Here is a 15,711-nt window from a genome sequence, read left to right as displayed (position 1 = left end):
CCAACTATGAGATTTTTAAACTACGGGGACTAAACTTCAGAATCTGGGAAATCACAGGGACCATTTATGATGTTTTTTCTTATTTTGAATTAATTTTTTTTCCACGTGTCATTTCATGGGTTTTTCTATTTTAATAAATTCCACATAATATTTTAATGTAATAATTATAATAAATGTAGTAATAAATGAATATCAACTTTATTAATAGACTTACCTCCCAAATTAAAACCCATTAGTTTCATTTATTTATTTATTTAAATTTAAATTATTTGTTTAAATTTAATAGATAAAAACACATTTCAATCTTAATAATTCATTATTTTTCTTATTTTCTTATAAATTCAAAGTTCTCAAATATTTAAACATTCATATTAATTTTTTTTAAATTAATTCATGTAATACATGAGTCTTACAACTAATATATATATATATATATATATATATATATATATATATATATATATATATATACACACACACACACACACGAGAGAATGATGTGGTTCACAAATTAGTATAATCATGCAACATCCACAGACATGCGGATGTACAGATAGATTTATTATTGATCTTGTACAAGTTCACACAATATTGGATGATAACATAATATCATCCTTTGTGTGATATTTATATTCTCACCATTCATATTTTTCCATGTAGGACACTTTTGACTCACCACAAGCAATCAGTCTCCACAATTCAACATATACATGCTTTCGTGAGACTAGAAATATAATATCAAATATTATTGACAATTTAGAGAAACTGATGATTGTTTTGGTAACTTAAAATCAAACTTGTTTGAATATGTCAAACTAAACTAAACTAAACGGCGTGGACTCAAAATGAAAAATCGGCCTTTTTACTAGTAATGTCGATAAGATAAGTTGTGACAATTAATCATGTTGGATTAGGTTTCGAGTTAAGATGTTTAATTAAACGATTTAAAAATCTCAACTCACCTAACCTGCTTAAATAATTGATTTGATACTTTGCAACTCAACACGGCTTGTCAAATTGCAAACAAAACGCAGGTGACATGCCACTTTACCACTTAATCAAAAACTGTGAAATAATACAAACAAATCAATATCTGAATCTATAATGTTTTGGGACCCACAAAATTGTTTTCTTAGACGAAGAACATTAACTAGATAACTTGAAGGATAACTACAAACACAATATCTGAATCTATACCACCGATATATAACATAGACTAAAAAAATTCAGCCCTTGTGAAGGATGGGCCACGGACCTGGTTATAAGTTATAACCCAATCCATTTAATTAAACAGACTATCTCATTTAATAAAATAATATCAAAATGTCGGTTTAATCCATTTTTTTTTTCTGTTGTGTTAGATTCGAATTGAATTGATATATTGGGTCGTTTTTTGTGAGCTTCGATATTTTATAGGGGGGATAACATGTTCAGTAGTCCCTTTAGTAGTTTAATATTGAGTATTTAAATTCTTTAATATAAAAATATAAATTAGAAACTAATCGTAAAAGCATAGCAGACAAACCCAATTTTGATTGTTAAAACAGCCGGCGGTATTCAGAACAGCGGCTACATTCAGAGTCGCCACCACCGCATTCCTGTTATATATGTAATCATCTTCCTACAAATTTATTCGATTGCTGACTGTTTGAATCGTTGATGCTTTTGTCTGTGAATTGAAGGTTTTTGTTTGTTTGACCAGAGAATCAAAGAGTGAAAAAAATGGGAATTCCTACGGATATGAGAGATGCCTGGGTAAGCCACAGGAAGAAATCGTCAAGTTTTATGATTCCATCTCCAGAAGAAGATCTCAAGTTTCTGAGATCCAAAATGTGTACTCAAGGTGAAGCGAATTTTCATTCCTTTCTATGTGTGTTAGATTTGAAATTCATGTCGTTTGTTTATCTTGGGGGTAGGTTAGAGAAGGAATGCGATCCTTCAAACGTTTTTAGAACGTGTTCCTTCTTATCAACTGGATTTATATGCCCGCTTGCCCCATGATTCTTTCGTTAGGGTTCATTCGTTAGGGGACGAGGGGTTAATTTTGTGGTTGAAGAATGAAATTGAAAGTGATTCCATTTTCCTGAAATGATCATCGTTTAATTGTTAGATGATGCGAATAATTCTCGCTTCAAAATGCTTACATTTAGCTCATCCCTATCACTTTATGTAGCACTTGCATCATCAATGTTTCTTGAAACATTCCAAACAGCCAATTTCTGCCATGTTTAAAAGGCATGAAGCACAAACATCCTATATATCTGACGCTTCTCCTAAAATATGATTTTAACCATTAATTACATGATTTGCAGAAGGGGTTCGTGAAGGAATGAAGTCAGCTTCAATTGCATGTGTTGCAAGTGCAATCCCTACGGTTGGTAGCTTCATATTTTTATGCTTTCACTTAAACCTTTGCATCTTAAAATCCTTTCTATAAGATACATTGCAACAAGGGAACACCAGATTTAGCTTTGAATTTGATGGCTAAGATGTTATCTTGTTATATTAAAAGCCACTGAAATATTTGTAAATTTCAGTTAATTGCTGTGCGTACAATCCCCTGGGCAAAAGCAAACCTAAATTATACTGCTCAAGCACTCATTATATCTGCTGGTATGCTCCAAAATTTTAACTTTTCAACTGATTTTAGATAGATATGATGATATGCTTTTACAAAAAGATTCTTGTAGATTTGATTTGATTGTTTTTTTTTTTTGTTGAAACAGCATCCATTGCTGCATACTTTATCACTGCTGACAAAACTATACTGGAGTGTGCAAGGAAAAACACACGCACCCTTTATGATAAGTCCGCTTAACAGTTTACAATTAATCAAATTGTGATTATGATATCTGGCTTCTCAGTGTTGTTTGTATCGAGTTTAAGCCTCACAGGTGGGCCCCGAAGTTTATGCTTTCAGGTCTCCATTTTCTCTACCAGTGAGATAGATGCATAATTATTAAAAAAAAAAAAGGAAAAATAATATGTTTTTATGCGTTGATCTTTAGTGGCTGTATATGGATATAATTTGCTTAATAATTCCTGTCTTGCATTGTTGACTGGACCTTTTTCCTTTTCGCTTGATTTGGCCTATAAAAGCTGAAACGATTTTCATTTGAAAACGTTGTATATTAGTTGCTGTTGTTTTTCTGGTCAAAATTTCAAGCTAAAGTTGGTTTTAAGTATAGTGAGGCTTAACAACTGTCATATCATATTTCCTTTAGTTTATGCAAATGTGCAAACTCGTAATGTAGCAGAACTGAACTCAACTTATCATGAGTTAATCGTGATTAAAACTAAGGGACTGTTTGATAGTTACTGTCTGAGTTAGATCTGACTGAGTCAGGGCTTGATTGGGTCTAAAGCTGACTGAACCTGTTTCTGATTGAAATCATGTTGTTTGATTACAACTCTGACTGGTTGTGCTGAATGTTGAAAATGACCATTTTACCCTTCTTTTCTCCAATATAAAATAAACAAAATTTAACAATCTACACTATACCATTTTGTAAATTAGCAACCTGAAAGCAAAGGGGACACAAAAGACTTGTTTGGTAATTTCCCATTAAATTTTGTTCCAATATTATCGAGTTAAATAATAAAAACCATAAGAATCACATATAGTTCAAATGTTTCATACTTACGACTTTAGCATACATACATATCATTATATGATTGACTTTAACATACATGATTTCTCCTTCATACATAACATCATATGATTGAGGGGAAAAAACAACAGGGAAAAAACATATCGAGGGGCAAAACCTTCAGCAACAATGGTGTTGAAACCAACACCCTTTTCATGCTAGAACAACTATTGCCCTCCCGTAACAAGGACTGAACCCCAACATACCAGTCCCTAAATTGAACTCCAAAATATGATGTTCCAATTGATACTTTCCTAAAACCACTAAAACTGAACCACTCATATTCAATAGATCAAAGGTGTCAAAAAATACCCCAAAGTAAAATTAATAAACTCTACAATTATTCAATTTCAGCAAATGAATGAAACTATAGCTTAAATTCGAGCCTTAGATGCAAATGAGGTCCACTCCAGAATTCAAAATTGTAATAAGAAAAGGCATAAGATCATACATTTGATTGCTCGGTTAAGTAATCAACAGTTTGATTGCATTAGGAGAGGCAGAGATCGGCAGGAGTAATGTGCATCAGGGTGGCGGAGATCGGCGATGCTGCTTGCGGCGGTGGCTCTGAGGCATCGGCCGCGAAAGTGTCCAGCGGGATGGACCTTTTGAAAGAGGAAGAGTCCTTGATGGTGCTATGTGGAAGGCGTTGTGTTGAAGGCGTTAGGAGGAGATGTTTTTTTTATCAGCGCACGAATGTCTTTCTTCCATCGTTTACTCGGTCAGCTTCTATTTTCTACAGGACCGAGTCGGATCAATTTTATGGATTGGACCGGGTCAGACATCGATTCTACACAAATCAAACATACTGACCGGACCGAGTCAGACAAAAATGTCTGACCGGACTAGGTCAGCACCAAATCCAACAGGCCCTAAACCGATTCATGTCACTAAAATTCCCAAACATATAATATAATCACTCTCTAATATCAAAGCTCTAATCCATCCATATAATTACCCATTATCTCCACCCAACCAATCTATCTAATATAATACATTCATCTAACCCACAAAATTGATCCATTCATATCCAATTCAATCCAATTCATCCATCCACCGAGCCATACGATTATATGATCAATCAATCAAACACATGCAACATATTTTGGTCTATCTACCTAATCCATTCACTAATCTATCCATGTTACCATGTAATTCTTTTATTTGATCCACCCATCTATTTCGTGTAAATAAACTATTGAATACATCCTTCTAATCAATCCAATGAATCGGTCAACCAATTTGTATTGTTTGAAATAACAAAATTTGAAATATGAAAACCGATAGAAAATCCACATCCAAATACGTTTTCTACTTTTCTAAAATGGAAAATGGAAATCCAATCAATTTTAACCAAATGCGTTTTATAAAAATTTTACGGAAAGCAAAAACTTCACTCCTTTTTCTAAAGAGTTAAAAAAAAATGATAACAACTTTCCATAGCCAAACACACCCTTAGGATATGAATTCCATTGGAAGTGAATGGTTTAGTTCACTTATGGTTGACTTGACCAATGGTATGATGCGTGAACTCTTTGTTACACTTGGGATATCAAACACACCCTCTAATAAATATAGCATGTTTTAACATATGCATGTAGGGGGAACATAGACATCAAGCCATCAACATACAAGAATTCAAAATCCAAAAAAAAAAAATGTTATTAAAGTATTACAATCAATTAGAGTACTCCCTTGCTATACAATGAGATAATTTGAATCTTGTGTCAACCTATAACAACAAGGTCTCATGGACCAATGACATTAATTTTCCTTCTTTGTTTCTTTTCTCTCATTATCACTAGCCTTTCTCTTTCCTTTTACTAGTATCTACCCATCTATGTACAATAATTCCAACATGGAAGAAAAACAAAAAACAAAAAACAAAAAGTATACCGAGTTTTCGAGTCTTTGAGCTGAAAATGTTATGTGTGGTTTAAACTTTAAAATGCATACCTATAGATAGCATCAGCAACTCCATCTTCATCATTACTAACACCAATCACATCAGCAACAGCTTTTGTCTTCTCAGATCCATTACTCATACAAACCCCTAAAGAAGCCAATTGCATCATCTCAACATCGTTTTCTCCATCACCAATAGCCATTATCTGATCATCAACAAAGACTCAAACTAAAATCATTTATATTGATTAAAATAAATGATGATACAATGAATATGATCAATGATAGTACTTTCATGACACACACACACACCTACCTCGTCTGCAGTAACACCAAGATGATCAAGCAGCATTTTTACTCCATTACCCTTTGAAGTGTCAGGTGGCACAATTTCAAGCATGTCTGCTTGTGCTTGAACAACAGATGCACGACCTTTTGTTGCTTCTGACCAATATGGCCTCAGTTTCCCAGAAACCCCTTCAGCAGTGTCTAGAAATAACACCTTTTGCACATCTCCACTACTTAACAGCTCCTCCACTGAAGGCTTAACTTCTGCCTGTTAAAAAAAAAAGGTGTCAAATCATGTAGTCCATGTTATCCGGTTAAATGAAAGAAATTAAATAATGACGAAAGTACCCTTGGTTCATGATATATGGTGTGGAGGGAGTCCACAAGAGGATGACTGAATAAGGTCAGCAAACGATTCTCACAAAATGCGACAAGTGGAACATTGTGTTCTACAGAGTAATCAAATGCTTCTTTGCAAACATTTGGATCCAAATTTGTTTTGTGAATTTCCTTGCCTTCGTTTCCATAAACAAGCAAACCCTGATAATAGAGTAAGAAGAAAACATTTCTTATATATGATAAGTTGTACTCAAAGTTAATGAACTATATAATTATTATTATTATTATTATTATATCAAAGTGACACTTGAAAATTAATTAATGTGAGTAGCTAGGCAACCTGTATGAAAACACCTGGTGAGGAATCTGAGACAATTCCATCTTTTCCTGCTAAATCCACCATATTTAAAAGAGTTATAGCAGCTGGACGAGTCTGTTTGCAAAAAAGATTACATGCAAAATAATGAGAAATTTGAAACAAATACTTTAACAATTTTACAACAAAAGCCCGTTTTTTTCTTACTTTTCCAGTGGCTAACACCACTTTTACACCCGTTGATGAAGCCTCTCTTAAAGCCTCAGCATTTGTAGCAGAAACTAGACTTTTGCTATTCAGAAGTGTACCTTATGTGTATATCCATAACAATACATGACAAACAATGAAATTATATGCAAAGAAGATGAAAGAAAGAAACATTTGAAATCAATCTCACCATCCATATCACAGAAGATATAGCTGAATTTTGGCTTGTAGTTTTTAAGACTTCCTGCTTCCTTCCTTCCTTCCTTTTGACAATTCAAATGTTAAGTAAGCCATTACTCTTAACAAAAGTTACTTTATGTGTGTTGTCGATTATATGATAATCGGTAACTTTGATATCTTGATAGATTATAATATTGGAAACTTTATGTAAGTTATATCTCAACCCTACGAATGCTTAACCTTAGAAAAAAAAAAAAAAGAACTTAGAAGCAAATGACACTAAAATCGTGCATATGTTTGTTTTTAAATACTAATGATATATCGATGAATTCTCCCTCCAAAAATGGATGATGATGATGAAGGGTGGTTAGGCGCCAAAAGCATACCAACAATAGAGAATTCATCCGCATGCATGCTTAAATCTGAAAAATGTGGATAATTGTTTAATCAAGAAAGAAAATCTAAGAATAAAATACCATGTTCTTGGATCAGGTTGTAGATGCCCTCTTCTGTATCGATCCTTTAAATTTCGGTTTTGATCCAAGACGTTCCTCCTCTTCCTCCATTTTTGGGTCGGCCTCTTCAGGAGAATATGAGTTATAACTAGAAGAGAGCCGTGATTTGAGGAGAACCCATTTACGTACATTACAACCACTTTAATTAACGTTGTATTGTCCCCTTAACCTTCGCATTAATTATTCTTCATCTCCGCTAATTCTAATTATCCCTCCTTCCCTCTGTTTTGGAGAATCGTATCGTATTATTATATAAATCACATCGTGCAAAATTGCAAATGCAATTAAGTGTTCTTTAACCTGTCAAATTTCTTCTTATATATTGTAAAAAACATATATGTTCGTAATTTTTCTTTTCTTTATATTAAATGGAGACCATCTTGACACATTTCAGTATAAAATATCAAAACTCATAATGATTCCGTTTTTTTAATATTATATGTGTTCTTTTCTCTAAATAAAATTGCAAATTTTTAGTTAAGATATCATATAATTATTCAGCTAATTCCTTACTATTCAGTTTTTTCACTTCTTCTACATATGTTTTTTTTTTTTTTTTTGTTAAATAAATATTTTTGGATAAAATCCATGCGGTTTTTTATGATTCAGTTAAACACAGTTGAAACGATTGACATTTGTTACTAAAAGACAGCAAAATCATAATTAGAAACAATTATCAATGATTCCATAACACTAAATCGTCTATACAATAGTCATTTGTTTTTCCAAATCATCGGCAAATATATAGTTTTTAGCAACTTCATTGAGATTGGGTAAGACTCTTAGCATAATTGGTGATGAAATGAAAGAAATGTAAAACAAGGAGGTTGTAGGTGATTAATTAAGTCCTCTTTTGTGAAATTTTGAATCGATCAGCCCAAATGCCCAATCAAAGTTACGATACAAGAGTTATATTCGTTATATTCTGAATCAACTTAATCGGACTTTGCATGTTAAAGTTATGGTCGGTACTAGTGAAAAAAAAGAAAGGTTATGAATTTTGTTGTATTTAGTTTTTTTCTAATAAAGAAAGAATGGTTTTTTTTTTTTACAAAATAAGTTTTGTTGGGAAAAAAATAATCAACAAACCATTAGATGACATGTGGCTGAATCAAATTGTACTTGTTTAAAGGAATTGTGACGATCATACCTCTATGAAAATTTGAAAACGAATGCCTGCATTATTTGTCACAGAAATTTGGTTTCTCATATGACCCATAGAAAAAGTTTGATTTTTTATACATAAGCACTCGTGTTGATGGATGAAGATGATATACAATCGATTACTATAAGCCCTCAATTAGCATAACAACATAATGAATATAAGCTAACCCTACATAAAATAGATGATTTTTTTTTTTTTTTGAAATTATATTACTATATTTGTTATAATATCTTATGTACTTTAGTTGTATTCATGATCATGAATATGAATGAATATATATTGATTAAAAAAAAAAAAGCACATTAATATACTTGTGTCAACCTATAACAATGTCTCATGGACCAATGACAGTTTAGCCCTGTTTGTTTCTTTATCATTTTCCTATTTCCTAGCCAAAAAAATATAGGAATCCCAAAGAATACAGTTTTTTCTTCAAGTCTTTTTAAGCTCAAATGTATTTTCTTTGAGCTCTTAAAATGCATACCTATAGATAGCATCAGCAACACCATCTTCATCATTACTAACACCAATCACATCAGCAACAGTTTTTGTCTTCTCAGATCCATTACTCATACAAACCCCTAAAGAAGCCAACTCAATCATCTCCACATCATTCTCCCCATCACCAATCGCCATCACCTCATCTGCCCCAACACCAAAATGGTCAAGCAGCATGCGGACCCCACTCCCCTTCGAAGTGCCAGCTGGCACTATCTCAAGCATATCTGGCTGTGCTTGAACAACAGATGCACGACCTTTTATCGCTTCTGACCAATATGGCCTCAGTCTTCCAGACACCCCTTCAGCAGTGTCCAAAAACAACACCTTCTGCACATCACCACTGCTTAACAGATCCTCCACCGAACCCATAACTTCTGCCTGGAAAAACTTTATGTTAAAAAAAGAATAATAATTATTAAAAAAATGTAATGACGAAAGTACCCTTGGCTCATGGTATATCGTGTGAAGGGAGTCCACAAGTGGATGACTGAATAAGGTCAAGCAACGATTCTCACTGAATGCAATAAGTGGAACATTGTGTTCTACTGAGTAATCAAATGCCTGTAATATTAACATTATATTATTAAGCATCCAAATTCAGGATAAATTATAATTACAGAAATACATACCTCTTTGCAAACATGTGGATCCAAATTTCTTCTGTGAATTTCGCGTCCTTGTTTGCCATAAACAAGCAAACCCTAACAGGATTAAGAATAAATCATGATTTTATAAACAATAAATAGATATAAATAAATATAATACCTGAATGAAAACACCTGGTGAATACTCTGAGGCAATTCCATCTCTACCTGCTAAATCCACCATCTTCAAAAGAGCTATAGCAGCTGGACGAGTCTATTTCCAAATATAACATAAAAAAAAGGTGAGAAATTCCAAACAAATAATAATAATAATAATAATAATAAATCCTAAATTTTCTTACTTTTCCGGTGGCTATAACAACTTTTACACCTCTCGATGAAGCCTCTCTTAAAGCCTCAGCATTTGTAGCAGAAATTTGACTTTTGCTATTCAGCAGTGTACCTTTATAACAATTTGTTGGAATGTAAGGGTAAAATAGTCATTTAGTTAACATTTGAAGTAAATCTCACCATCCATGTCGCAGAAGATATAGCTGAATTTTGGCTTGTAGAATCGAAGACTGCCAGCTTTCTTTCTTCCTTTTGACAATCCAAATGTAAAGCCAGTTAGTTACAAATATAAAAAATCTACACATAATGATTTAAGTAAATAAAAAATATGTAAGAGTAAAATACCATCAGAAATCTTTGGTAAAAGGGTTTCATCAGATTCAATAGAAGATGCACTTTGTATCAATCCTTTTCCTTTCCATCCAAGACTCTTCAAAAGACGTTCTTCCTCCCCCTCCATTTCTGCTTCAGCTTCTTCACTAAGCTCATGATCAAATCCCATAAGATGCAACAATCCATGGACCTATAAAGTATGAAAGAATACATTATAATAAAATTTATGTTTGAATTCTTTTCAAGAAAAGGTACAAACCATAAGAACACGAATCTCATCAAGAAGAGTGTGCCCTCTTTCCTCTGCTTGTCTTGCTGCTGTTTCCACTGAAATGATTATGTCACCCAACATTAGCTGCAACATAGAAAACAAATGTCAAAAACTAAATCACTGATTACTCAAAAGTAAATTTCAAGAGGGGCAATTCAGACCATTGGAAGCTTGAGTTCAGGGACATGTTGAGACATGGAGAGAACATCAGTAGCATGGTCTTCGTTCCTCCAATCTTTATTAAGCTCACGGATGAACTCATCATTGCATAGAAGTATTGATAACTCAACACTCTCAAATTGGCCAACATCATCAACAGAAGAATCTCTTGTTTTGTGATCTGAATCTTTTAAACCATCAAATGCTAGTTTCATTGCCATTGGAGCATTTAGACGAAGCATTTCTGCAATATCCTGCCAATTTTAGAAAAGAAGAGTGTTTAAATCAAGAAACATATCTCCATTCTGCCAAATGTAGAAAGAAGATCAGCTAGCTAAACTTCATAGGCAGTCATCAGTGCAACAGGGAAAAACAAATGTTGCAGTGTAGAGGGTGAGAGTGCCTTTCAAGTGATGAAGCCCTAATATATTGCAGTTTATTAGATGAAAAAACTGATTAAGAGTTACAAACTGAATTGAAATTATAGGCATCTAAGACAATCACAACTATAGCACTCCTGAATCTTCAAGTTTCAGGTGATTCCTAGCAAAGAAGCTACAAGTGGTAAGTCTAGTAAGTATGCACAGAGTTTGTCACATTGGTGAAATTGATTCTCAATTGTTGTTAGTTTATGAGTTTGGAACAGTTTAGGTCATTTTGTTCTCATGTACAAGTTTGTACTGTAACATTCAGTTGTTTAGAAGCTCCTGGAAAAACATTACACATCTTTGGTCTGCAACTGCATTATACTCATGTTCATCAATAGACTTCTCTCAATCAGGATGTAACTGTTCAATCCATTGCATGAAGAAGTAATTGTACATTAATGAGTAATGAGTAATGACACAAGAGAAACGGAAGAGGGAGTACAAACCAGAATTTCAGAATCATCGGGCAATTGTTCTTCGATACCAATTCTAACATCGAGCTCCAACTCCTTCCCCTTGTTCTTCTTCCTGGCCGACGGGCGACCCCGCACCTTCCTGTACCCACGCTGCGACGCCAGTACTTTCCCTCCCAACCTTCTCGAAAGAATCCAATCTCCATCTCTGCGACGTTGAGCACCGAATAAACCACCAAACAATGGAGAAGAAGAAGAAGTCGAATACGAAAGATTAGAGCGACAATGAGAGACCAATGAAGGTAACGATGGGAGTTTGGATGGGGCCGTGAGTGAGTGTGTGGAGAGGCTTCGGAAGATGAAACCGGCCGCCGCCATGGAGGAGACGTCTAAAGAAGAATGAAGGTTGCGGAGGAGGATAGGAGGGAAGCGAGACCTCATTCGGGCCGGAGACGGCGACTGAAAGTGATGTTTAGCAGTATATTCCCCCACAATTCGCCGGGGCGAAGAAAACCGGAAACAAGTTAAAAGTTAAAACCGAAAAACTAAACCGGCTAATAACTCAAACCCGGTTTACCCTAGTTCTAAAATCTAAATCCGAATACACATTATTGTATCTTACTTGATTTGAAAAACTTTAATAGGTCTTTATGTTTGATAAAACTAGATTATCTAATGTACAAGCCTACAAGGAATCTACCATCTTAATAATTCGGAAAGGAAATTGTTCGTTAATTAGTTAACGGTTTTTCATTTGTTTAAAGATGCTTATGTGACCAATTCAAATAGTCTTTAAATTTAAAAGAAAAAAAAATAGTGAGAAAATTGATTGAAATCGAATATAGTTCAATACATAGTGATGGAAGGAAAACGGACAATAAGTTGTGTTGCTAGTCCTTTCTGGATGACAAAAGTAATTCTTTTGAAAACATCTGTGTATCTAGGAGATATAACATTAGAATGCATTACTCGTTGGACTCTGTTGAGGAGCCCCACCGCCTCTAGCGCGAGAAATCCAAATGTATCAAATGCAAAATGTATAAACATATGTTGATTTTGTATACATGCATTCTTGTGCTTTGCCACTTTGCACACAGCAACTTTAAAACGACATGCCCTGCTGTGAAACCCCCGCTCCTCAAACCGACGAGATGAGAGACCCCAATAAGATCCACACAAGCGTGCTTCTCCCCTATCCATCCAAAGACCAAAATGTCAGTCGGCCTGAGTGTGTATCTTCCATCATGCGGGTCCGTTAAAAAGTTCATTGCACGCTTCTTTCTTCACAGAAATATCAGCACGCCGACAAACATCAAAGAGAACATCCCTAACCACATCATGTCGGTACTTGAAATCAGTGAGCTCTCTACAATGAACTGCATGTTCCCCAAAGTGTCCAAGCATGCCTTGCGGAAAACTAGGCATATCTTGTCAATTAGGAATAGATGAATCATGAGGCGGTAACGAATGATACTTCGGTACTCCACAGGAGACATATGTTGGCCGATGTCATCAATAGGGATAGTTAGCATAAAATATTGAGCATGAGGTGCATGAAGACACTTAAAAACTGCTTTCTGTCTAACAGTCATGTCGAAGTCGACTTCTATATCTTTGACGATTTTGCTAAAAAGGGCACATGTCAATGCTTTTTGGGATTTAGTAGGGCGATGTCCTTATTAGTGAAACCGCTACAGTCAAATCTCATAATCATATCGAGAAGACGAATCAAAGCACATAGGTAATCAGAGTCCATACCACATATGTCACTGCCACGTAAGATGTGGTATTGTAATGCCCAAGATTGGGCCCTCGAGGCTACAAATGCGTAGGAGGAAACCTCGTATGTTGAGTATAAACCCAAACCACCAAAACGAATAGGTAAGTAAGCTAGACGCCACTGGATGTCTCCAAAGAAGGGGCCTCCACATACCACCATATCCTCGATAGACCTGTGCAATCATTTGTCAAAAAACAAAGGAGCCTCTTTTATGTGCACCGATTGGCATGTCCTTAAACCAAAGAAAAGTTTTGCAATGCCTATACATGATTGAAGCAAAATGAGCTCACTTTGCAGGTTACATAGTTGTGAAAGAAGACCCATCAAATCAACAACATTGACTGCTATCTTCATGGTCACCCCGCTAATAAACCTTGCGTCTTTGCTAACAGCCCCCCCAAAGAGCTTCACCCCCAAAGAATGTCTTCGTATATCCGTTGGAAATACATCGACACGAAGCTTCCTGCCATCACATGAGGGCCAAAAAATATCTGCTTTCTTGATGTTCAACTCAAGACCCAAGCCTAGACCATTCACCCGAATAATGTTCAACACTCTATCCACCTCCTCTAAATCCCCAATGACGGTCCCATCATCTAGATACCAAGCATGGAGAAGAAGCTTACAGTTGTCTCTAATTTTGTGCACAAGCAGATGTAAAACGAGAGCAAAAAGAAAAGGGCCCAAGGGGTCGCCTTGCTGCACCCTAGTGGCAGACCATATATGTTGGTCTTAGATATAAAGTTTGGTTGCTTGCCCATACAAGAAATTCACCTACAAAGAAATAGAAGGGCACATGCTTTTAACCTCGTGGAGCAAGGTTGATCTATCCACCAGGTTAAAGGCATTCAATAAATCCATTGTAAGCATTGCAAGAGACTCATCAGTGTGGTGTTCACTCAACACCCTATTGGCATTGTGTAACACCGCCTTAGCACCCCCGGATACACCAACCCTGAACTGAAAATCATTATGGTACTTAGCCATTTATTTACCCACGCCTTTCATGGAAACCTTGGAAACCAGACGTCTATATATAGTGCTTACTGCAATTGGACGGATCCTGTTGTCAGGTTTAATCAGGGGGTGAGAGGAACGGATGCAACAAACTCTGCTAAAATGGTCGGACATCTTCCCGATAACCATAAATTGACCACTTAAGTGATATCACGTATGAGATATGTGGCTATACCAGACCCTTCTCCACAAAAGGCATCGAGGATGTGTTGAGCCCTCAAGTTATCTCTCTCGCATGAAGTTCCTTTAGTGAAAGATTTAATGCAACCAAATACACAATCAAAGTCTGCTACAAAGGGAGGTTCAGAAATGATGCAGCTCAACATGGATGGGGGTGACGTGAAAGGGTGTTTGTCCTCCAAAGCTTTACTAGTATCACCATTGTAAGGCGCAACACCCGACGAGCACACCACTTTCACTACTATGGTAAAATGCTCATCTGCAACCTTACAGATACACTGCCTGATATTGGTGTTACTTGATGTAGACTTTTTCTGGAGGATGCCTCCACCCTGTCCCATGGCCCGAACCTTGGGATTGTCTAACATATTTTGAACTAACTTCCTGATACCATCATCTTTACCCCATGTATCCGAGGACTTCAAGATGGAGATTTATTGTAAGGATTTCTATTCCCAGACCTGGATTCTTGTCTATTCTTGGGCCTAAGCACTTGTAGTGTGCAGCAAGGAAGAAGTAACAAGCAAATTCATACATCAATCGAGTTGGGTCGGGCAATCACCTTATAAAGAGCTGTTTTCAAAGCATGAGAGAAAGCAAGGCGGCAATTATGGGGGATATTCTTGATAGTAGTGATAGGCTATTTAAAAACACGATCAAGGAGCCCAACATCAAAAACCAAACCTCCAAGAACATTTGTCACCGAATCTTTAGTAGACGACTTTAAAACACCGAAAATGTAACGACTCAAGTCGTCAGCCCTTATAACAAAACTCACATGACCATCCAGATGATGGCAATAACGGCTAGCAGCGTGCAAAACCATACACTTCCCACATATCCATTGACCAAAGGCCTTCAAAGTTTCTTCCATCGCCATAAATAAACCAACATCACTAGAAAGAGTTCCACATAAAACACATTTACAATCTTCAGTAAGTAGATGATGCCTTTTGATGTGTGAAATCATACAGCCAATCCCCTTACTTCTCACTTCACTATTTGGGCAACAATGGAAGCTTCTGAACGGGCATAGGCAAATATCACTCGAACTTGTAGAATACGAGGCCATACAAGATAATAAGCCTTGAGATGAAGCTTAATATATGAAGCAATATTTAAATAGGAA

At 35.6% G+C, this 15,711-nt stretch overlaps 3 protein-coding genes across 4 annotated transcripts; 1 reads left to right on the top strand and 2 right to left on the bottom strand.

Moving 5' to 3' along the window:
* Nucleotides 1–1,470: 1,470 nt before the first annotated feature.
* Nucleotides 1,471–3,122, top strand: LOC144999606 (early nodulin-93-like). Its single transcript, XM_078958735.1, has 5 exons — nucleotides 1,471–1,609; nucleotides 1,703–1,843; nucleotides 2,313–2,374; nucleotides 2,538–2,613; nucleotides 2,727–3,122. The coding sequence occupies exons 2-5, from the start codon at nucleotides 1,723–1,725 to the stop codon at nucleotides 2,816–2,818; spliced, it is 351 nt and encodes a 116-aa protein (XP_078814861.1). The 5' UTR covers nucleotides 1,471–1,609; nucleotides 1,703–1,722; the 3' UTR covers nucleotides 2,819–3,122.
* A 2,211-nt stretch (nucleotides 3,123–5,333) lies between these two features.
* LOC145001883 (endoribonuclease YBEY, chloroplastic-like) lies at nucleotides 5,334–7,483 on the bottom strand. Of its 2 annotated transcripts, none has more exons than XM_078961214.1 (7): nucleotides 7,362–7,483; nucleotides 6,896–6,968; nucleotides 6,706–6,806; nucleotides 6,523–6,615; nucleotides 6,192–6,383; nucleotides 5,872–6,111; nucleotides 5,334–5,761 (listed from the first exon to the last, which is right to left on the bottom strand). In XM_078961214.1, exons 1-7 carry the CDS (start codon nucleotides 7,362–7,364, stop codon nucleotides 5,594–5,596), a joined length of 870 nt encoding a protein of 289 aa, XP_078817340.1. In that variant the 5' UTR covers nucleotides 7,365–7,483; the 3' UTR covers nucleotides 5,334–5,593. The 2 variants fall into 2 exon arrangements, with proteins under 2 accessions (XP_078817340.1, XP_078817342.1); XM_078961216.1 differs by having other exon boundaries at nucleotides 6,896–6,964.
* A 1,341-nt stretch (nucleotides 7,484–8,824) lies between these two features.
* On the bottom strand, nucleotides 8,825–12,123 carry LOC145001257 (endoribonuclease YBEY, chloroplastic-like). The gene is made up of 10 exons (XM_078960624.1): nucleotides 11,639–12,123; nucleotides 10,767–11,018; nucleotides 10,594–10,689; nucleotides 10,347–10,524; nucleotides 10,182–10,250; nucleotides 10,013–10,113; nucleotides 9,832–9,924; nucleotides 9,696–9,767; nucleotides 9,508–9,627; nucleotides 8,825–9,444 (listed from the first exon to the last, which is right to left on the bottom strand). The coding sequence occupies exons 1-10, from the start codon at nucleotides 12,044–12,046 to the stop codon at nucleotides 9,037–9,039; spliced, it is 1,797 nt and encodes a 598-aa protein (XP_078816750.1). The 5' UTR covers nucleotides 12,047–12,123; the 3' UTR covers nucleotides 8,825–9,036.
* Nucleotides 12,124–15,711: the final 3,588 nt, after the last annotated feature.

This window comes from Lactuca saligna, chromosome 6 (assembly GCF_052625555.1).
Source record: "Lactuca saligna cultivar CGN05327 chromosome 6, ASM5262555v1, whole genome shotgun sequence".
Lineage (NCBI taxonomy): Eukaryota > Viridiplantae > Streptophyta > Magnoliopsida > Asterales > Asteraceae > Lactuca > Lactuca saligna.
This window is presented reverse-complemented; position numbering and strand designations above follow the sequence as displayed.